Source organism: Eucyclogobius newberryi, unplaced genomic scaffold (assembly GCF_026437365.1).
Source record: "Eucyclogobius newberryi isolate DKJ021-1_F unplaced genomic scaffold, fEucNew1.0.hap1 SCAF_5, whole genome shotgun sequence".
Classification (NCBI taxonomy): Eukaryota; Metazoa; Chordata; class Actinopteri; order Gobiiformes; family Gobiidae; genus Eucyclogobius; species Eucyclogobius newberryi.
The window spans coordinates 7471206-7494539 of NW_027316167.1; the positions used below are offsets into that span (position 1 = coordinate 7471206).

General features: G+C 44.4%; 2 protein-coding genes across 3 annotated transcripts; one reads left to right on the forward strand and one right to left on the reverse strand.

Annotated features, from left to right (window-relative positions):
• The first annotated feature begins 977 nt into the window (after positions 1-977).
• LOC140381062 (AP-2 complex subunit alpha-2-like) lies at positions 978-19291 on the forward strand. 2 transcript variants are annotated; one of them, XM_072465083.1, is made up of 23 exons: positions 978-1140; positions 2508-2576; positions 4722-4864; positions 4954-5147; positions 5973-6102; positions 8462-8563; positions 8634-8742; positions 8821-8971; positions 10002-10170; positions 11023-11160; positions 11237-11419; positions 12532-12629; positions 12703-12934; positions 13612-13785; positions 14611-14700; positions 14848-14987; positions 15069-15151; positions 15501-15590; positions 15713-15836; positions 15911-16027; positions 16087-16156; positions 18277-18411; positions 18497-19291. In XM_072465083.1, the coding sequence occupies exons 1-23, from the start codon at positions 1074-1076 to the stop codon at positions 18572-18574; spliced, it is 2886 nt and encodes a 961-aa protein (XP_072321184.1). In that variant the 5' UTR covers positions 978-1073; the 3' UTR covers positions 18575-19291. The 2 variants fall into 2 exon arrangements, with proteins under 2 accessions (XP_072321184.1, XP_072321185.1); XM_072465084.1 differs by lacking the exon at positions 14611-14700.
• A 265-nt stretch (positions 19292-19556) lies between these two features.
• On the reverse strand, positions 19557-23065 carry LOC140381056 (protein C19orf12 homolog). The gene is made up of 3 exons (XM_072465078.1): positions 22968-23065; positions 21554-21715; positions 19557-19922 (listed from the first exon to the last, which is right to left on the reverse strand). The coding sequence occupies exons 2-3, from the start codon at positions 21711-21713 to the stop codon at positions 19657-19659; spliced, it is 426 nt and encodes a 141-aa protein (XP_072321179.1). The 5' UTR covers positions 21714-21715; positions 22968-23065; the 3' UTR covers positions 19557-19656.
• Positions 23066-23334: the final 269 nt, after the last annotated feature.

Here is a 23334-nt window from a genome sequence, read left to right on the forward strand (position 1 = left end):
TCTGAATGGTCATCGTTTTCTGTGTTCTGTTTTCCGTTTACTATCCTGTCTGTTTACTCTTACAATTTAAACACGTATACAATATTGTTAAAATGCTAACTAAATAAACAATGTAACTTATTCAGCACTGCCTCATCAATGACCTTACCTGTGCGCCTTTTAATCTTTTCTACATGGTCCTGGGCCCATTAATGCCCAGGTGGCGTTGTTGGTTAATTTAACTTTTATCACTGTAGTACCACCCGAATGCCACATTTGGAAAACAGTTATGCCAATGTCATGAGCTTGTAACAGTGGATTATATGGACACAATTGTAATTGTTCTTTATTTGTTCTTGCCTATCTCTGACGTTGGTTGAATGGCACAGGAATGGAAACAATAAAAATGTATTCAACCATCAGTTCTGACCTTCTCAAGTCAACTGGACGCTTCACTCCCCTTTGTGAATCTGACCTTTGAACTTGCTCTGCTGCTGACCATCATCATGTGACCATATAAAGCATGTGCAAAGAGAATGGAATCCTTTCCGCTTTGACTCTATCGGCTCTGAACACAAAGAAACACAATAAAGTCGAAAGAATAAAGTCGAAAGTCTAAAATGTACAAGTACAGTAGGTGGCGGTGATGTAAAACTTGGATACCGACCGATACCGAGAAGAAGAAGGAGAAGGAGAAGAAGAAGAAGGAGAAGAAGAAGGAGAAGAAGAAGAAGAAGAAGAAGTCCGCGTGTGACGGCCGTGGACCGCAGGAAAACGCCAATTCTGCGCAGTTAAGGGGGTGTGGAGCTGTGCAGACGGGACAGCGCCCTCCAGCGGCCGTGTGCGGAGCTGTGCAGACGGAACAGCGCCCTCCAGCGGCGGCGTGCGGAGCTGTGCAGACGCGTGCGGAGCTGTGCAGACGGGACAGCGCCCTCCAGCGGCCGCGTGCGGAGCTGCCGCCTCCCGCCCGCCCCGCGCCGTGTCTGCTTCCCGTCTCCGTCACTCCTCCAGCGGGGCACACGGGAGCACACACACCGTCTGCAGCTTTAGCTCGTTAGCTTCTCCCCGGCTGAAGACAGGACTGAGACTCTAACATGCCCGCGGTGTCTAAAGGGGACGGGATGCGGGGCCTGGCGGTCTTCATCTCCGACATCAGGAACTGTAAGTTTGTTTATATTACTCTTCTTCTTCTCTTACTTCTCACATCGTCTGTCTTAAGTCACGTCTTTACGACATATTATTGTGCCTCGTGTCCTGAGAGTCCCGTAAACAGACGCGGCGCGAATAACAACAGCTCCAGTCACATTTGAGGGATTACATTTGAATATGTGTTTGGCAGCCGCACAGCTGGTTAGCATAAGCGAGCTAATTAGGCTAATACCTGCTAGCCGTCTGATGCTAACGTCATGTGGAAGGGCGTGGACCCCCGTTCACTGAAGATAACACTCAACTGTCACGTCCAAAGTGGGAATAGTTTGTGTTTGAGTGATCGGTGCTTTTGTGGAAATGTATTCTGTAAAACACCGGGACGTTTGGGTGTTTATTGCTTCATTCATGAGCAAATAGACTCAGAGTAAACAACAAGTGTAGCACCTCTAGCACCTCTGCCAGGACAGCTGCAACACATTATGACAATCCCTCAAGTCTCATGCATAAACTGGGGGAAAATGACACTAAAAAAGATATTTAATCAACAATATAAATGCACACAATTAGATATATTTTTGCTCTATCATAATGGCAATATTTAGAACAATATGCATCATTAATGTGCAAAAAAGGCTTGTAAATGACTTGGTTGAGGTTCAAGTGTTGCAGAAAATGTGAAAAAATGCTCAGAAAAGTGCAGGAATTTAATTTAATATATATTATACGTGTTCTTCATTGGTGGATTACGCTAGACATTTCTGTTCAAATCATTCTGACTCATTTAAACTGTTTGAAATATAAGATACTCAATAGTTTAATGGTGCAATACTCTCAATTTGTCACAACATCACCCACTTTCATCCACACTTTATTATAAATCCTCAAACCCTCTAATGCATAAAGCACACAGTGTTGTTTGGGTTCATCTGCCGTTTTGAGAATATAAGGATAAGATAAAAGCGTAAAACCACTTTGTTCACACTGATTCCTTTGTACTCTCTGATCGTCTCGGCTCCTTCAGGCTTTTTCAAATGTTTATTCTATGTTTACACACCAGACGTTGATAATATCGTAACTAATCTCCTCTAATGACGGCTTGTGGCTAAAACCATAAACATGTTAGACAAAGAGCACTCCGTTTCCCACATCAAACTGGAACTTAATCATATCGTTCACGTGTGAGAAGAGCTCTGCAACGTACCATCTTGTCGTCTTTTACTTGTTTGTGATGTCAATATAACATTTTCGTCACATTATTATGTCATGTTGTTGTCAAAAGCATGAACTAAACCTGTATTTTTTCAGTTTTGTCCGTCTCACGATCAATCCTCATCGTTCTTTTCTCGTCCCTGTGTTGTGTTTGTGATCGTTTTTAACAGGTAAAAGTAAAGAAGCCGAGATCAAGAGGATAAACAAAGAACTCGCCAACATCCGTTCAAAGTTTAAAGGTGAGTCAGGCCGTTCTAGGTTCTGTTTACGCGGCTTTGATGCGGCGTGTTGTCTTTAAAAGTTTAAATGCATCACGCCGTCGCCTCCGCCACCTGTCGCTCTAAAATTAGTCCGCGGGCCGTCGCACCGGGCACGCCGAGCTCCCTCACGTCTCCCCTTTATTACATCTAGACCGCAATTTCCTCCTCCTCCGCGGCTCGTCCCGGTTTGCACTGTGTCCCTCGTAACGCTCAATACTCGTCCCTGCCTCTGTGGAGAGTGCAGTGGATTTATACGTCTGTGTTTGACAAAGTGCATGTGGCGTCGCTGCTGCTGAGTCAGTTCCAGGCTTCAGTTCAAGGACAACAAACGGAAACACGCTCCTCTTCCTGACCTGTGTGGAGAGAAGAGGAGTGTGTGGAGAGAAGAGGAGTGTGTGGAGAGAAGAGTAGTGTGTGGAGAGAAGAGGAGTGTGTGGAGAGAAGAGTAGTGTGTGGAGAGAAGAGGAGTGTGTGGAGAGAAGAGGAGTGTGTGGAGAGAAGAGGAGTGTGTGGAGAGAAGAGGAGTGTGTGGAGAGAAGAGGAGTGTGTGGAGAGAAGAGGAGTGTGTGGAGAGAAGAGGAGTGTGTGGAGAGAAGAGGAGTGTGTGTGGAGAGAAGAGGAGTGTGTGTGGAGAGAAGAGGAGTGTGTGGAGAGAAGAGGAGTGTGTGGAGAGAAGAGGAGTGTGTGGAGAGAAGAGGAGTGTGTGTGGAGAGAAGAGGAGTGTGTGTGGAGAGAAGAGGAGTGTGTGGAGAGAAGAGGAGTGTGTGGAGAGAAGAGGAGTGTGTGGAGAGAAGAGGAGTGTGTGGAGAGAAGAGGAGTGTGTGGAGAGAAGAGGAGTGTGTGGAGAGAAGAGGAGTGTGTGGAGAGAAGAGGAGTGTGTGGAGAGAAGAGGAGTGTGTGGAGAGAAGAGGAGTGTGTGGAGAGAAGAGGAGTGTGTGGAGAGAAGAGGAGTGTGTGTGGAGAGAAGAGGAGTGTGTGTGGAGAGAAGAGGAGTGTGTGTGGAGAGAAGAGGAGTGTGTGTGGAGAGAAGAGGAGTGTGTGTGGAGAGAAGAGGAGTGTGTGTGGAGAGAAGAGGAGTGTGTGTGGAGAGAAGAGGAGTGTGTGTGGAGAGAAGAGGAGTGTGTGTGGAGAGAAGAGGAGTGTGTGGAGAGAGGAAGAGGAAGAGCATTTGATCCGCAGTTGTCCCATTTGTGTCAAACCAGGATACAGTTCAGCATAGTGACTCTCCTGTAGTCTGTGTTTTCTTATCACCGTATTTTCCGGACTATTAAGTCGCACCTTTTTTCATAGTTTTGGCCGGAGTGCGACTTATACTTATATTTATACTTATATACTTATACTTCGGATACTTCGGTGTTTTTTTTTCTTCTCTCTTATGCATTTTTTGGCTGGTGCGACTTATACTCCGGAAAATACGGTACAAACACTGGTAAAAACAGACTTTCCTTTTAAACCCAGTGGTTTGTTTTGTCTAGTTTAGGGAAAGTTGGTTGTATATTTAAACCTTTTGTATCACACTTGAATGAGATTGTCAAACTAACACAAACTGAATGAGTTTAAAGAACTGGAACATGAATATTTAGGCAACTCTTCTTTTACTTTTGCGATTGGTTGCGTAACAGAGCTGCATATTTCACCCCTCTGACTAAAGCACATTTCCCCTGTTCTGCCCGTTTTGAATGTTTTAACCTTTATCAACCTTTTGCAAGTCAGTTCTCAGTAAACATTTAACTTGCTGACACTGAATAGCAGCCCTAACTTGTAAAAACAGTGTTCAGCTTAAAGAGAAAATGACTCTCAGTATTCTAATTTACATTTCCTGAAATATTTAACACAAAAAAGTCGTCAAATGTCTTTCTTTTAAGTCTGAACTCGGCTAAAAAAACAGACCAAAAGATGATAATTAACAATTAGAAATGACTGAAACTAAAATTCAATAAATTGCACAGCCCCATTTCTGTTTATGTAGTACACGGTTACACATTATTGCAGTAGAGATCAATGTAAATGTCATATAGCTTTGTTTTTCCATTATTTGTATTTGTGTTCACTATGAATACAAGTCGTACATTAAATACAAGTACCATTCCATTTGTTTTATTGATTTGTCTACTTCTAAAACAGGAGACAAGGCCCTGGACGGCTACAGCAAGAAGAAGTATGTGTGCAAACTGCTCTTCATCTTCCTCCTGGGCCACGACATCGACTTCGGACACATGGAGGCGGTCAACCTGCTCAGCTCCAACAAATACACGGAGAAACAAATAGTAAGCGCAAAGAAGAAGACGAAGAAAAAAAAAACCCGCGAGTGTGTTGTGTACAAACTGTGTACAATGGCGTTGTTTTCCATTGGCAGGGTTATCTCTTCATCTCGGTGCTGGTGAACTCCAACAGCGACCTCATCCGGCTCATCAACAACGCCATCAAGAACGACCTGGGCAGCCGCAACCCGACCTTCATGAACCTGGCGCTGCACTGCATCGCCAACGTGGGCAGCAGGGAAATGGCCGAGGCCTTCGCGTCGGACATTCCACGGATTTTAGTGGCGGGGTGTGTGCGCGAGAACAGCACTTATTAATCCACCGCATTTTTGCTCCTCAATAATAAGCTGTACCGTATTGTCCGCATTATAAGGCGCACTTCAAAGCCTTTAATCTTCTCAAAAATGTACAGTGCCATTGTATGGACCATAATGGACCATTATTTGACAGTGCGCCTTTATAAGAGTTTTATTTTTTTCCATTAAGAGTGTTATCTGTTCCTTTCTTCTGTATCTACTTGCTTTGCAGCACCGAAATGTCCCCATGTGTGGACAAATAAAGGCTTATCTTATCTTATTTTATAATCCAGTGCGCTTTATAATCCAATGCGACTTTATAATCCAATGCAACTTTATATATGGATTCATTCTGGTTGTATTTACTGACCTCAAAGTGATTTTGTGTGGTACATGTTTTGTTTTGCGTCTTATGTATGAAAAATTATCCAAAATAGACCATTTATTGACAGTGCGCCTTATAATCCAGTGCGCCTTATAGTGTGGAACATACGGTACAATGATATGGTTTAAGATAAGATGAGATAAGATAAAATAATCCTTTATTGTCCACACATGGGGAAATTTCATTGTTGCAACGCAGGTAGATACAGAGGTAGATACAGAGGAAAAGAACAGATCACTTATAAGGAAGTTTGAAAAACACTCAGTAGAAGATCTCCTATAAACAAAAACTCCCATAGACAAAACCTCCCATTTCCCAACATGGGATGGAGGGGAAAAATAGTAAAGATAAAATAAATAATTAAATACCATTGCATGTTTCCAGTACAGCGTGCAGATGACTGTCTAAGCTAAATACTTATGTTTTTCATCAGGGACACGATGGACAGTGTGAAGCAGAGTGCAGCGTTGTGCCTCCTCAGGCTGAACAGGACGTCCCCTGACCTCGTGCCCATGGGGGAGTGGACCGCACGCGTGGTCCACTTATTAAATGATCAACATTTGGTAAGTATATTATTATTTATATAAAAAAAAAATATTATTTTAAAAATATTATTTTTATTATGTATTTTTCTTTTTATTATTTTGTATTATTTTTTTTTTAATTTATTATGATTATTATTCTTTATTCTTTATTATTAATCTTTTATTATTTTTATTCATGTATTATGTTTTATTATGTATTTTTCTTTTTATTATTTTGTATTCATTCTTTTTATGTATTATTATGATTATTATTCTTTTATTAATCTTTATATCATTTTTACCCATTTTATTATTATTTTTATTCATGTATTATGTTTTATTTATTATTTATTTATTATTATTATTTATTTATTTTATATATTTTTCTTTTTATTATTTTGTAGTATTCATTATTTTTATTAAGATTATTATTCTTTATTCTTAATATTATTATTTTTTCATTATTTTTATTCATGTATTATGTTTTATTTATTATTATTAAAGTATGAGCACATTTTAGATGCAGATACAGTGGATTCCATCACAACTGCTTTTTATGACTTTTGAAAATCCTTTGATCAAATTAACTTGCCTAATAATTGAATTTACTCTGTGTTAAAGGACGGGTCAAATGCAGAGGACAGATTTCCCTACGCGGACAATAAAGCCATCATCAGCTTTATTGTCCCTGTAGGGAAATATGTCTTCTGCATTTGACCCGTCCTTTACCCGGTGCCAGCGGTCGCCTCACTTATACTCTACATGGCATTATACATGATTATTTAAGAAGTATGTGGAGATGTGTTCAGATGAAGTATTCACTCAGAGCTCAGGACACTTTTATTATTCTAAAGTCTGTACCATGTTGCTCCTGTCAGTGGAACAAAACAACTATTTGAAGTAAGTCAGTTTATAATGATTATAAAGCACTGGTTAAAGACTATGCACAGAGCCTTATTTTACATGCTTTTATCTCATAATGTATGTGTAAGTGTGTTTTAATGTATTTGTTCATTTCATTGACTGTTTTACTGGACATTTTAGTGGCTTTTTATTTGGATTTCCTGTTTTTTTCCTGTATTTATTTCATCTGTATGTTGTTTTTAACAGGCTCTGTGGGTTTTCCCCGTATAGATAAACGATAAATAAAAGTGAAATATAGTGGTGTAAATAGGCGTGCTCACTTTGAGTTTTACTGCGACTTTGTGAGAGGATTAACCGCAGCAAAGTGGACTTTCTGAAGCATTTGTCTTATTCTGTAGAAGACGACCAGTGTCAGTGTAACTTTTAACTCTTTTATCACCATGACACCATTATTACAGCGCTCTAAGGAAGAACCTGCAGCAGTAATGGAACTTCCACTTCCACAATCGCCTCATCGACTGACATTATTCTAGTCCAGCCGAGTCACGACGAGGAACTAGATTTGCTGCAGCACAAAGCAGATGTATTTACGAGGACCAGTTTATTGATCGCAGTCACCAAATCAAGAAGAAAGCACTCATTTATGTTGCATAGTTTCCCGGGAAACAACAAAATATCCTGTCTCACTAAAGTATAGAAGCTGCTAAACCTTTATTTTATTCTAAGTCAGGTCAGGGTGATATGGCCCAACAATATTTATCATGATGTAGAAGAAATTGCGATAATGATATAATTGACGCCGGTTAAAATACTTATACGTTGGCATCTGTGATATTTGTATTGACTTGTTTAAGCACATTAAAGTTGTAGTTTTATAAGTTAAGCTGCCACGCCTCACAGTATTTCCCAGTCATTGGAGTCCTACACCTCCAGCCGTCCTCCCTTCACTACTGCGAGCACGACCAGCTGCAGTGCACCAGGAACTTGATACCAAAACTCAGAATTTCATCATTTCATTTTTCCCTGGAAGTGAAAGATGATCAATCATGAAGGATACGACACAGTCCTTTCACAAATGAGCTCAACATCTTGTCTTAACTTCTCGTGGATCTCACGTCTCATCACTGCACACAAGAATATACTGTGAAAATGCATAAAAGAGAAGAAAAAACATATAGAAGTCACATTTTTGGGGGAAAATTTAACACTAAATCACTAAATCCATTGAATTCTTCTTCCTCTGTGTCACTTCTAAACAACTCCACAAACTCCAGAGGAAGAGGAAGTGCAGATTCTTCTTCTGCATCGCTTAGAGCCTAGAGCGCCCTCTTGTGGTTGCCAGTGTGAAAATAACATGTAATATCAAGTATAAGTCGCTCTGGAGTATTAAGTCGCACCCCGGGCAAAACTATGAAAAAAAAAAGTGCGACTTATAGTCCAGAATATACAGGTACATGCAGTACATTCTGGGCAATATCATGTTTATAATGCCTGTGTTAATGTATTGTTTTGACTAGCGTCTGTGTGATTTCAGGGCGTGGTAACCGCGGCGACCAGCCTCATCACCACGCTGGCGCAGAAGAGCCCCGACGACTTCAAGACCTCCATCTCGTTGGCCGTGGCTCGCCTCAGCAGAGTACGTTTGACCTTTGACCCGGTCTCTCTCCGTTACGACGCGTCCACAACACGTTTGTTTTCTGGTGCAGATCGTGACCTCGGCGTGCATTGACCTGCAGGACTACACCTACTACTTCGTCGCCGCCCCCTGGCTGTCCGTCAAGCTGCTGCGCCTCCTGCAGTGCTATCCCCCGCCGGGTACGATAAAGCACGGGCCACCGTTACCCGTGGTTACCCGTGGCTTGTGCTGATTGTGCCCGTCTTGTGTCTCTTCAGAGGACGCGGCGCTGAGGAGCCGCCTCGCCGAGTGCCTGGAGACTGTCCTGAACAAAGCCCAGGAGCCGCCCAAGTCTAAGAAAGTGCAGCACTCCAACGCTAAGAACGCCGTGCTGTTCGAAGCCATCGCGCTCATCATCCACCACGACAGGTCAGGACCGAGAGTCAGGACCGAGAGTCAGGGCCGAGAGTCAGGGGGCCGAGTCGGGGTGCCGCGAGTCGGGGTGCCGCGAGTCGGGGTGCCGCGAGTCGGGGTGCCGCGAGTCGGGGGGCCGCGAGTCGGGGGGGGCGCGAGTCGGGACCGCCCAGATGCCCAGTTTAATGCGCTATAGTTTAATGACGCTGGTTTTAAATGTTCGTTAAGTAAATAACAGCCGCACGTCAAACGGCCCCGAAATGATCCTCAATTTGGACCGAACTGTGAAAGTTATGACAAAATGGAAACATAATTTAAGGTGCAACACACTTTGTTAACTTTTCTCATTACTTGTATTGTTGCTACTTTCTTTTGCTCTCAGGTTGTGTCCCGGTTGTGTTTTGTGTGTCTGTAAAATGAAAAATTAAAAAATTTAAAGAAATTATATTTTTACACCAAAAAAAAAAAAGATTTACACACAAAGAAAGTATATAATTTTAAACAAGACATTTTTCTATAGTTTTACAACCAAAAAAATCAAAAATTATAGTTTTACACCAAAAGAAAAACAGAATACACAGGGCCGCGAGGCATATTGCAATGAATAGTCATATCTGGCACATTGCTTGGACTGTAAATTGTTTAGCGAACATAATTTCCTTTGCAAACAACAAAGTATCTCATGTTATGTAAACAAAAACCCTGAGGTTTATACCTCTATAAACACGTCACTGACATACATGGGAGACTGGGTTCTAACAACTGAATTGATTTAACTGCAGCTCATCTATTATTGAAATAATCGTTCATAATTATAATTTAATCATCGTTATCCAGGCTATACATAGTCCAGACCATGAGAGAACAGGTTTAATGACTCAAACGAAGCAGCAACTACATTAAAAGGTGAAGAAAAAGTATAAAATAGTCAATCTTACGTCAAACGGCGAATATGGAAGAACATCGCATTTGTGCAAAATGGCTCAGTCCCTTCTTTCTTGACATCGCAATAGCAATAATTCTCATTTGTTTGCGTCCCCCGCAGTGAGCCCACTTTGCTGGTCCGCGCCTGTAACCAGCTGGGTCAGTTCCTGCAGCACAGAGAGACCAACCTGCGGTACCTGGCCCTGGAGAGCATGTGCACCCTGGCCAGCTCCGAGTTCTCCCACGAGGCGGTCAAGACCCACATGGAGACGGTCATCAACGCCCTGAAGGTGAGCTCGGGCGCGGGGCAAAGCTTTTACCAACGCGGGCGGTATCGGTCACCTTCAAACGCTCCAGGAATGTGGCGTTTACTGCCGATGTGCTGCCCTCTTGTGGTGGTGATTAGGCAGAGCGAGCTGCTACTTCAGACTGCTACTGCTATAATACTATATTACACTTGTCTTTTGAGATGATGATGAGGCATTAACAACCAAGTCATAGATAAATTATGTTTTTAATGCATCATTTACACTTTTAAAGGCGATGAGGATGGTTTGAAACATTTATAATATTGCAATTGTTGTAGTTTAGGTCATTTTAATCATAGTCTATTCTCTAATTCTACATCTCGTGTCGTCTCCCAAACGGGTATAAAGTGACTGTCCTTTTCTGGTTTTAATGTTTAATACTTGAACCTCGACCAAGACACATACAGCAGCATTTTAGCTCATTCCAGAGGAGTATTAAAATATTGCTATCAACCGGTAGATGTTAATTTAAGATAACCTTTATTTGTCCCACAATGGGGAAATTCGAGTGTTGCAACACAGATTAGGCTCAGAAGTAAATCATAAAAAACAACTTATAAAAACACTCTTGTAGAAAAACTCTTAATTAAAAAAACCTCTTATACTCTTAATACAAATAATAATAAGTCTTATTTACAGCTGTTATATGGACAGAGAGTATTGCACCAGGATGATTCATTATGTCACATCCACATGATTATGAAAAGTAACTCTTATGAATTGTTAATTGTCTTGTTGTTGAGGTGCCACACGCAACGCTAAATACACTTTCAAAATGTCAAAATGCCGCTGAGCGCTCGCGTTGCATTCTGTAAAGTCCGCTTTCCGTTGCAGACGGAGCGCGACGTGAGCGTTCGCCAGCGCGCCGTGGACCTGCTCTACGCCATGTGCGACCGCAGCAACTCCAAGCAGATCGTGGCCGAGATGCTGAGCTACCTGGAGACGGCGGACTACTCCATCCGCGAGGAGATCGTGAGGCACTCGCCGTAAACGTGGTCGCGAGCGGGTAACGAGCGCCGGGCGTGACTTGAGTGTGCTGCTCTCCTAGGTGCTCAAGGTGGCCATCCTGGCGGAGAAGTACGCCGTGGACTACACCTGGTACGTGGACACCATGCTCAACCTCATCCGCATCGCCGGGGACCACGTGAGCGAGGAGGTGTGGTACCGCGTCATCCAGATCGTCATCAACCGGGACGAGGTGCAGGGCTACGCCGCCAAGACCGTGTTCGAGGTGAGCGCGGCGCCACCAAACCGACACGTTGCCCGGGGCGACCGCAGATTGGACCGTGGGCTTATCTGAAACCGTCTGTGGTCACGTCTGGGCAGCGGGTTCAGCTCATGTTACAGCTACAGAGGCGTAATGCATCGTGGGAAGTGGAGATGATTTAATACGTCGCTCTCTATGTTTAGCCATCGAGCTAAATCATGCACCTATGATCAAATAAAGACCTCTGCCTGTTTTAGTCCGGCCCCTTTCACGATTTATTTTCTATTTTTTAACCGTCTCTGCTGTGTATGTGTCTGCACTCGTGTCCTCTCTAAAGACTGCATGAAACGGAGGAAATAACATATTTAATTGACTATATGTTGCAGAAAAGTGCTAAAACCATAAGAATTTGTTACACCAATTATCGTGGTCCAGCCCTTCGCTGCTCGCCTCCAGGAAAAATGACTGCCCCCTGTTCTCATCACATAATTAAGAGGGAGATTACAGTATTCATCAGATAATAGTCGTCATCAATCATTAGCAGTATCTGATCGCTCGTAATGGAAACAAAATTGGCGCCATCAGCCGTCTCTTTACTGCCATTTTGATCTAAATATTATGAGTTATGTGCAGAAAAAAGACCCCAAATCCTATATTTTAGACTCATTAAAATTGGGGAGCGTCTTGAACCTGTCCAAATGCTAACTCAAGTGTAAATTTACTGAACATCACATAATTGGGAGACTCTTGGAAGTGACGTCCTGGTGTATAGATCAAACCTGATTATAGGAGCCATCAATCATCAGCAGTATCTGATAGAAAACCCTTGGTATAAGGCGTGAGTGACTTCTGATACTTATCTTTCTTTTACTTTTACTACATGACTTCTCGTTGTAAAAGCCCTGATGAAGACTTGCCAGTAATCGAAACACATTGGCGTGATCAGAAGTGAATTGATTATTGCCATTTTGATTTAAATATGGAGTACTGTACAGAAAAAAGTCCCCAAATCCTATATTTTTAGCGCATTAAATCTGGGGAGAGTCCTGAACCCAAACTGTTCAAATGTTCATGACTAAATCAAGTGTAAATTGACAGAATGAAGTACTTTTTAACACGTGAAATACATGTCACAGGCGCTTCAGGCCCCTGCGTGCCACGAGAACCTGGTCAAAGTCGGGGGCTACATCCTGGGAGAGTTCGGTAACCTGATCGCCGGCGACTCCCGCTCCAGGTACAAAATGGCTCCATGTTTTTCGTTCCTCTTTTGCGAAACCATTTCAATGACACGTTCCGCTCCCCCTCAGCCCTTTGGTGCAGTTCAACCTCCTCCACTCCAAGTTCCACCTGTGCTCCGTGCCCACCCGGGCCCTGCTGCTCTCCGCGTACATCAAGTTCATCAACCTGTTCCCCGAGGTGAAGAGCACCATCCAGGACGTGCTGCGCTCCGACAGCCAGCTCCGCAACGCCGACGTGGAGCTCCAGCAGAGGGCGGTGGAGTACCTGAGGCTCAGCAGCATCGCCAGCACCGACATACTGGTCAGTGCGGGACGGGGTGTGTTTGAGGGGCATTTGGAGGCTTTAGTCACGCTCGTAGGGAAGGTTTGTCCTCCGTTTTGAGCCGTCGGGAGGAGCAAACGGCGCATAATGAGGCTGTTGTGGGCGAATATCTGGATCAGAAACACTTTGTAGGGATAAAAGCCTGGCCCTGGCTAATCTTTGGCAAACCAATTTCCACTAAATCGACCACTCCTGTACCGGCTTTTAGATGGAAACCCGTCTTCCCGTATTTTAAAATATGTGCGGCCATTTTAATAATAAATCTTAGAAAAAAAGGGAATATTATCATTAAATCGGGCCGGGAAGCATTTGACGATAGTCCGCCATTACTGTTTACTGTTTACAAGTGAAAATGTGCATGCTGCGCGCTGATTGGTCGACGAAATGTGTGTGCTTGGCTCTGATTGGCTGCTGAGCTGTGGTTCGGAGAATGCCAAAGCTACTAGTTTTTTCGCCTAGTCGGCCCCGTAGTGTTTTCAAATCCAATCCAAAGCCTGCTCCTGTATTTAATATCCTCCGTTTGTACCTGTGATGTTCTTGTCGTGAGCCTGTATAACCTTCAACGCTTTTATCGCGCTGAATGTCTCGATACTTGGCTCTACGTCGACGCGCGTGTTGCTCAGATAAAGATGTGTTTTGTGTGTTTTCGTGCTCAGGCCACGGTGCTGGAAGAGATGCCTCCGTTCCCAGAGAGAGAGTCGTCCATCCTGGCCAAGCTGAAGAAGAAGAAGGGCTCCATGAACGTGCCCGACATCGACGACTCAAAGAAGAACATGAACGGCAACGGAAACGTGGAGCACAACAACGAGGCCGATGAAGTCACGGTAAAGGTACGTGTGGGGAGTACGTGTGGGGAGTACGTGTGGGGAGTACGTGTGGGGAGTACGTGTGGGGAGTACGTGTGTGGGGAGTACGTGTGTGGGGAGTACGTGTGTGGGGAGTACGTGTGTGGGGAGTACGTGTGTGGGGAGTACGTGTGTGGGGAGTACGTGTGTGGGGAGTACGTGTGTGGGGAGTACGTGTGTGGGGAGTACGTGTGTGTAGTACATGTCAGTAGTACATGTGGTTATAGTACGTGTGTGTAGTACATGTGGTTATAGTACGTGTGGTTATAGTACGTGTGTGCAGTACATGTCAGTACTACATGTGGTTATAGTACGTGTGTGTAGTACATGTCAGTAGTACATGTGGTTATAGTACGTGTGTGCAGTACATGTCAGTACTACATGTGGTTATAGTACGTGTGTGTAGTACATGTGTGTAGTACATGTCAGTAGTACATGTGGTTATAGTACGTGTGTGCAGTACATGTCAGTACTACATGTGGTTATAGTACGTGTGTGTAGTACATGTCAGTAGTACATGTGGTTATAGTACGTGTGTGCAGTACATGTCAGTACTACATGTGGTTATAGTACGTGTGTGTAGTACATGTGTGTAGTACATGTCAGTAGTACATGTGGTTATAGTACGTGTGTGCAGTACATGTCAGTACTACATGTGGTTATAGTACGTGTGTGTAGTACATGTCAGTAGTACATGTGGTTAGTACATGTGGGTGTGGCCTCTCTCCAGCTGCCGTCTACTTTCCCGTTTCCATTTACTCTTCCTCTTTCACGCTGCTTCCTCTTCTTCTTTCACTCTGTCCTTCTCAGTCTCCTGCCTCAGTGGTCGCTGCCCTTATTCCTACCAACAGACCACGCCCTACATCTGCTAGTCCCATCATGCTCTCTGCTGGGATTATGGTACATGTACTGCATTATGTACTTTGTGCACTAGCTTCAGCCTTTGACACAGATGTTTATGTCATTGTTCTCTTCATGAGTTGAATACAAATACACAGTAGATGACCTCCTTGTACTGCATTGATGACCCTCATGTTCTGTCCTCAGACGGCTGCCACGCCCTTCACTGACCTGTTAAATCTGAACTCTCCGCCTCCGGCTGCTGCAGCAGGAAGTCTGCTGGTCGACGTCTTTTCTGACTTCTCTAGTCCAGCTCCTGCAGATGTGGCAGAGGAACACTTTTCCAGGTGAAAACACATTTGCACGTTCTCTATCCTCCTCCTTTTTTAAGAGTTCAGTAAAAGAATGATGTGCTTTTCCTCCCGAAGGTTTGTGTGTAAGAACAACGGTGTTCTCTATGAGAACCAGCTGCTGCAGATCGGACTCAAGTCTGAGTACAGACAGAATCTGGGTGAGTTCTGCACCACAGACTGAGCCTAAAGCTGAGCACTCACCCACATTTAAAGATGTTCACAACTTCACACTTTGACTGAATCCCACTCAAGGAGTGAGCGGCGTGGCGTGCACACTGGACAGATACAATGACTTGCTCCCTCTGCGGGGACATGAGGGGCACGTTTGTCTTCCTCTATCTCATAAAGCACGTTTAAACCCCCCAAAACATCATGGGCACTGAACTCTGGCCCCTCGGAGCTGTGTTTACTGTTTACTGTTCCCTGCAGCTGTAATGGACTGTGCATCGCTTCAGCAGCGCTCACAACACCAAACACAAACTCAACCGTGCGTGTCGTGTCTTTCAGGTCGAATTTACGTGTTCTTTGGCAACAAAACGTCTGCTCAGTTCACCGGTTTTGCCTCGTCCGTGAGCAGCTCCGACTCGCTCAAAGCTCATATCCTTTCAATCACAAATGTTTGAACCTTGAACCGTGGCCGCCGCCTCTGACCTCGCCGGTGGTCGAGGTGACGCGTTGCCCTTCAGTTGACCTTGTGTAGTCCTTAACCCGCGTGCCACAGCTGACCGTCCACGCCAAGGCGACGGAGCCCGTGATCGAGGGCGGAGCTCAGATGCAGCAGATCTTCAACATGGAGTGCGTCTCTGATTTCACCGAGGCTCCTGTGCTCGACATCCAGTTCAGGTCAGTGCCATTGTCCTTTTATTCATCATTGAAGCTGTCAAAGCCACGCCCTCACTCGACCGTACGGTGAACAGATACGGCGGAGAGCTGCAGAACATCGCCGTCAAACTCCCTGTGACGCTCAACAAGTTCTTCCAGCCCACGGAGATGACGTCGCAGGACTTCTTCCAGCGCTGGAAGCAGCTGGGAGCGTGAGTCGTGGTTTGAGATTGAATCACTCGTCTTTTCTCTGACACGTTTCTGTCCTCAGGCCTCAGCAGGAAGTCCAGAAAATATTCAAGTCGCTGCAGCCGATGGACACGGAAGTGACGAAAGCCAAGGTCAGTATTATTCCATTATGACATGTTTAGTTTGACACGATCTGTAGCAGTGTCTCCCGTGGTTTGAGTGCCGTATTTTCCGGAGTTTATGTCGCACCGGCCAAAAAAATGCTTAATAGAGAAGAAAATAACACATATAAGTCGCACTGGAGTATAAGTCGCATTTATGGGGAAAATTTATTTGATAATAATAATAATAATAATAATAATAATAACTTTTATTTATATAGCGCTTTTCAGTGACCCAAAGACGCTGAACATAATAAAAAAAGGGGGGGTATTTACAGACGGGGGGACAAATCCAAGGATAAAATTCAAGACCAAGAACAGACATTTCATCTTGAAATGCAGTTTAAAATAATAACAGATGAGAGAACATGGTGAATAGGTGTACGTATGCTAATGCTAACACCTTCAGCTACATGACGTATGCTAATGCTAACACCTTCAGCTACATGACGTATGCTAATGCTAACACCTTCAGCTACATGACGTATGCTAACGCTAACACCTTCAGCTACATGAGGCACAGACAGAACTGTGGTAAGTGTCTGGTATGTTAACATATTAAGTTACCGTATTTTGCGCACGAAAAAGCGCACCGGATTATTAAGCGCACCATCAGCTATCTGTGTACCATGTGTACTGGTCCATACATAAAGCGCACCGGACAATAAAGCACACGGACGGCTTTTGAGGACGTTAAAGACTTTTACGTGCGCTTTATAGCGCGGAAAATACGGTATTCAGATAACTATAGCATAAAGAACATGTTAACAAGTTTACCAAAGCATCAGTTTTACCCCAAATCACTAAATCCACTGAATTCTTCTTCCTCTGTGTCACTTCTAAACAACTCCACAAACTCCAGAGGAAGAGCAGATTCTTCTTCTGCGTCGCTTAGAGCCTAGAGCGCCCTCTTGTGGTTGTCGGTGTGAAAATAACCAATAATATCATATATAAGTCGCTCTGGAGTATAAGTCGCACCCGGGCAAAACTATGAAAAAAGGTGCAACTTAAAGTCCGGAAAATACGGTATTTGTTTTATTTAGTTTTTCCTTTGAATTAATCATGATTCAGAACCATTTTGTCCGTGGTTCTGTTCATCCTCGCTGACCACAGCACCGTCCTCTGACCTGACTCTCATTTGGACCATATTTAGGCCTGACCTGGATTTAGATCTGGTGGTACTTGAGTTTAGATCTGGTGGTTCTTGGGTTTAGATCTGGTGGTACTTGAGTTTAGATCTGGTGGTTCTTGGGTTTAGATCTGGTGGTACTTGGGTTTAGATCTGGTGGTTCTTGGGTTTAGATCTGGTGGTACTTGAGTTTAGATCTGGTGGTTCTTGGGTTTAGATCTGGTGGTACTTGGGTTTAGATCTGGTGGTTCTTGGGTTTAGATCTGGTGGTTCTTGGGTTTAGATCTGGTGGTACTTGAGTTTAGATCTGGTGGTTCTTGGGTTTAGATCTGGTGGTACTTGAGTTTAGATCTGGTGGTTCTTGGGTTTAGATCTGGTGGTTCTTGGGTTTAGATCTGGTGGTTCTTGGGTTTAGATCTGGTGGTACTTGCGTTTAGCTCTGGTGGTTCTTGGGTTTAGATCTGGTGGTTCTTGGGTTTAGATCTGGTGGTTCTTGGGTTTAGATCTGGTGGTTCTTGGGTTTAGATCTGGTGGTTCTTGGGTTTAGATCTGGTGGTTCTTGGGTTTAGATCTGGTGGTTCTTGGGTTTAGATCTGGTGGTTCTTGGGTTTAGATCTGGTGGTTCTTGGGTTTAGATCTGGTGGTTCTTGGGTTTAGATCTGGTGGTTCTTGGGTTTAGATCTGGTGGTTCTTGGGTTTAGATCTGGTGGTTCTTGGGTTTAGATCTGGTGGTTCTTGAGTTTAGATCTGGTGGTTCTTGGGTTTAGATCTGGTGGTTCTTGGGTTTAGATCTGGTGGTTCTTGGGTTTAGATCTGGTGGTTCTTGGGTTTAGATCTGGTGGTTCTTGGGTTTAGATCTGGTGGTTCTTGGGTTTAGATCTGGTGGTTCTTGGGTTTAGATCTGATGGCCCTTGGGTTGTTCTCGGTGTGAAAGCTTTGAGAGGAACAGCTCCTGACGCTGTGGCTTCACGTTCTTCTGCAGATCATCGGTTTCGGCGTGGCTCTGTTGAACGGGGTGGATCCAAACCCTGTGAACTTTGTGGGGGCCGGAGTGATCCACACAAAGACCACTCAGGTGGGCTGCCTGCTGCGACTGGAGCCCAACATACAAGCACAGGTGAGTGTCGCTCACAGTGAGGGTTGTGGCTGGTGTGAGAGCGTTTGCATTGAGTAATGCTGCTCCTGTGGTTCTTGTGTTGCAGATGTACCGCTTGACCCTCCGGACCAGTCGAGAGTCTGTCTCTCAGAGGCTCTGTGACCTCCTCTCAGAACAGTTCTAGACGGCCAGTGTTTCAATGCCTTTACTCCCCTTCTATCACTTTAGAGCAAATCACGTGTTGTACAGTGTAAAGTCTTTTTTTTAAGTTCATTTTAGGTTAAGTGTGTGAAATTATTTGAAAAGAATTTTTTGTCCCAGCTTTACTAATATGCAACTGCTTTAAAACTGCCTTTGTACTCACACTGTGAGCACTTTAGCCGACGCCCGGTGACGTGCGCGGAGCTCTGAGGCTCCAGTCAGTTTATGCTGCTTCAACTCTTTATTATGCGGCACATGAGGAGTGCTTTATACAGACTGAACAAAGCTTTTGCAGGTCTTTGAAACCCTTTTGCCTTCTAGTATCAAACGTTGCACACACAGGGACACGTCCCTTCCACAGGGACACGTCCCTTCACTGAATTTGCACTTCACACCAATAGATCACGTTCATAGAGTAGAGTACGATTCTTGTGACATGGCCTTTTTATGCCACTCTTTTCTGTCCATCTCAGGAGCAGAGTCAGACTGTCACTGGTCAGTCTGTGTCACTGGTCAGTCTGTGTCACTGGTCAGTCTGTGTCACTGGTCAGTCTGTGTTACTGCCGCCTTCAGAACATGTAGCAGCTGGTGATCCAGATGCTGGGCCTGTCAGTCACACACAGGTGCCTTTGTGGATCAGGGTCTGTACTGTAACTGCCACAGAGAGCACTGCCAAACTGGTCAACTTTATATATTTCTATGTTTTATAAATGGTATTCTTGTCTTATCTGAGCGTCGTCTTTTTTTTGCACACAAACATCACAAAACAGTGTTTGTTACTGCACCCAGAGTTCAGGAACATGTTGAACGTGTATATACTTTTATGTGTGACAATCTTTGCAAGTGGAACACACACAAATTCACTCAGAACTACGTTTATTATCCAAGCAGCCAGTGAAGTTCAAAAATACTACAAATGCATATGTTTTATTTCAAACCCTGACACTTCTGTAAAAACAATATGTTACAAAGTGATTGTATTGTCATGTTACTTGGTTTGTATTTCACTGTACAAAAATAACTTTTCAAAAGGCACATGATTTAAGCTTTAAAATAAGTGCGTGTTCAGTCCTTGTAGCACACTTCTGCCTTCAGTTCTTTGGTCACATAGTTGAGCAGCGCTGCTGTGACCTGCTGCTGCAGAGAGGCGTTCCCCATCACCAGGGCGATGAGCTGAGCTGCGTCTGTCCAGTCCAGATTGCTCAGGACGGCGGCGACGTCCTGGTACAGCCTCTCCTTCTGTGCAGGGGGCAGCTCCATCAGGATCTGAGGCAGGGGCCGGAACTGCCCACTGGTCAGCCAGGTGCCCAACAGACCCCCCATGGCCCCACCTGGACACAACATGTATATTTAGTCCTGACCCCCCATCGCCCCACCTGGACACAACATGTGTATTTAGTCCTGACCCCACCTGGACACAACATGTGTATTTAGTCCTGACCCCACCTGGACACTACATGTGTATTTAGTCCTGACCCCCCATCGCCCCACCTGGACACATGTGTAGTTAGTCCTGACCCCACCTGGACACAACGTGTGTTAGTCCTGACCCCACCTGGACACAACATGTTAGTCCTGACCCCCCCATCACCCCACCTGGACATGTGTATTTAGTCCTGACCCCCCCATTGCCCCACCTGGACACAGCATGTGTATTTAGTCCTGACCCCCCATGGCCCCACCTGGACACATGTATTTAGTCCTGACCCCACCTGGACACAATGTGTTTAGTCCTGACCCCCCCATCGCCGCACCTGGACACATGTTTGTCCTGACCCCACCTGGACACAACGTGTGTTAGTCCTGACCCCCCCCCATGACCCCACCTGGACACAACGTGTTAGTCCTGACCCCACCTGGACACAACATGTGTTAGTCCTGACCCCCCTGGACACAACGTGTGTTAGTCCTGACCCCACCTGGACACATGTGTTAGTCCTGACCCCCCCCATGACCCCACCTGGACACAACGTGTGTTAGTCCTGACCCCCCCATGACCCCACCTGGACACATGTGTTAGTCCTGACCCCACCTGGACACAACATGTGTGTTAGTCCTGACCCCACCTGGACACAACATGTGTGTTAGTCCTGACCCCACCTGGACACAACGTGTGTTAGTCCTGACCTCACCTGGACACAACGTGTGTTAGTCCTGACCCCACCTGGACACAACGTGTGTTAGTCCTGACCCCACCTGGACACAACGTGTGTGTTAGTCCTGACCCCACCTGGACACAACGTGTGTTAGTCCTGACCCCACCTGGACACAACATGTGTGTTAGTCCTGACCCCACCTGGACACAACATGTGTGTTAGTCCTGACCCCCCTGGACACAACGTGTGTTAGTCCTGACCCCACCTGGACACAACATGTGTTAGTCCTGACCCCCCCCATGACCCCACCTGGACACAACGTGTGTTAGTCCTGACCCCCCCCATGACCCCACCTGGACACATGTGTTAGTCCTGACCCCACCTGGACACAACATGTGTGTTAGTCCTGACCCCACCTGGACACAACATGTGTGTTAGTCCTGACCCCACCTGGACACAACGTGTGTTAGTCCTGACCCCACCTGGACACAACGTGTGTGTTAGTCCTGACCCCACCTGGACACAACGTGTGTGTTAGTCCTGACCCCACCTGGACACAACGTGTGTGTTAGTCCTGACCCCACCTGGACACATGTGTGTTAGTCCTGACCCCACCTGGACACAACGTGTGTTAGTCCTGACCCCACCTGGACACAACATGTGTGTTAGTCCTGACTGCACTCACGTCACACACTTCTTTAGCCGGAGCTAAATCTCAATGTCTGACCCTATTTTACATAAACAATGTAAAACAAAGGACAATAGATGTGATGAATTCAAAGATTAGAAGAAGCGTGCATTTAATAATGATTTAAAGACAGACACTGCAGACTGTGGAAAATGTGTGATGAAGTTATAAATCTTACCAACAGCGAGTCCTGGTGGTCCGGCCAACATCCCCCCGACAAATGCACTGCCTCCGGCCAACAGCGCTCCTGTGGTGCAGTTCTTCACCGCCACTTTTATCTGTTCATGAGCCGAGAGTTCACAGCACAGTCGCATGACATCATCGATCCGAGGGGCCATATCTGTGAAGACAAGACATAAAGATGATGCAAACGATGTGACAACCAGGCCTGCAAATGATCTCAGGAATAGTCAGCGATATTAGTCAACTGATCTAAATACCTACATATTACCCAAATAAAAGGCACTGGATGTTTGTTTTTTACATTTTGATGTAATAATGCACCATCTTAATTATAAAATGTATTGTCCAAAGATAAAACTGAGTGCTCCTGAGGAAATAAGAAAATAATCTCATTTTGTTCCCACAAAATGGAATTTGTACCTATGATTTAGCCAATTTATTGCCACAAAATAAACGTAGGCACAGTAGACTATTATAATCTCTATCCGCCATTTGTCTCCTGCACGTTTCATGTTGATGTGGCAAACATCAGTTTAAGAAGTCTTTATTTTAATTTAAATGAGTTATTTCAGTAATATTTGTAAGTGAATTCATGTGTTTTTTAAATTGCCCCCAAACCTGAAGTCGTGACCTCAGACCTACGAGATAGATCCTTTCAGGAAACATTTCCTCCTCTTCCCCCTTCTCTTCTTCTTCCTCCTCCTCCTTCTCTTCTTCCTTCTTTCCTTCTCCCTTCTCCTCCTTCCTTCTCCCTTCTCCTCCTCTTCTTCTTCCTCCTTCCTCCTCTTCTTCCTTCCAATTTGAGCAAACACGTTTTACAGGATAAAGAAACCACAAGTCTTGGTTTCATTTTCAGTCTTTCCATGTCAAATATATAAACTGTGTAACGCTCTAATCACATGTTAGACCTTTGAACTCTAGGCTTTAGTTCTTTTTTCACTTTGTCCAACTTCCTTTCTCTAGAATTGAGAGTTCTAGAAGGGAGAGTAATAATACCCTGATCCACACAGAAAATCCACACATTTTAAACCAAACTGGATCAGTATTTGGAGGTCCACACATTTGCCACGTTAAATTTCTTGTCTTTTCATCTGACACTTTTTAAATTCTGGAAATTCTGGAAAACCAATTCTGGAAAACTAATTACAATGATATCAGCCATAAACTAGATCATGTGTCTTTTTCTGACCTATTCTACTATAGACTTCTGTTGTTGTTGTTGTTGTTGTTGTTGTTGTTGTTGTGTTGCGCTTAATGGCGATTAGAGGAGTAAAATAACTTTAAGCACAGTTTGATTGACTTTAAATACAGTGAGTGATTTAAGCTGCTGTGGCGACGACACTTGAGACAAAAACACATAATATACACATAATATACACATAATATACACATAATATACACATACTCACCTCGTCACATGAAGAGGTCAAAGTGTATTCTTCTTTTCAGTTTGTTAGTTTCGCATTTGTTTCACTCCCAAAACATATGTAGTTTGCAAAGGATTGTGGGAAAGTCGGCTCCGCTGCTGGCTTCCGTTCAAAGAGCAAACGAGACAAGAGAGTTAAATACCGCAAAGACGAGAGTTATTTACCACAAAGACAAGAGTTCTGTACCGCAAAGACAAGAAAGTTATTTACGGCAAAGACAAGAAAGTTATTTACCGCAAAGACAAGAGAGTAATGTACCACAAAGACGAGTGATTTACATAATACAGCCATGGTTATTTACCTCAAGACCAGAGAGTTAAGCGCGACAAAGAAAAGAGTTAACTGCCGA

What these genes read in the sequence shown, in the direction of transcription:
- LOC140381062 (XM_072465083.1), top strand. Translation starts at nt 1,074, where the DNA reads ATGCCCGCGGTGTCTAAAGGGGACGGGATGCGGGGCCTGGCGGTCTTC. An exon ending in CATCCGTTCAAAGTTTAAAG is followed by an intron (nt 2,577 to 4,721) that starts GTGAGTCAGGCC and finishes CTTCTAAAACAG; the next exon opens with GAGACAAGGCCCTGGACGGC. An exon ending in GCAGTGCTATCCCCCGCCGG is followed by an intron (nt 8,743 to 8,820) that starts GTACGATAAAGC and finishes GTGTCTCTTCAG; the next exon opens with AGGACGCGGCGCTGAGGAGC.
- LOC140381056 (XM_072465078.1), bottom strand. Translation starts at nt 21,713, where the DNA reads ATGGCCCCTCGGATCGATGATGTCATGCGACTGTGCTGTGAACTCTCG. An exon ending in ACCACCAGGACTCGCTGTTG is followed by an intron (nt 19,923 to 21,553) that starts GTAAGATTTATA and finishes TGTTGTGTCCAG; the next exon opens with GTGGGGCCATGGGGGGTCTG.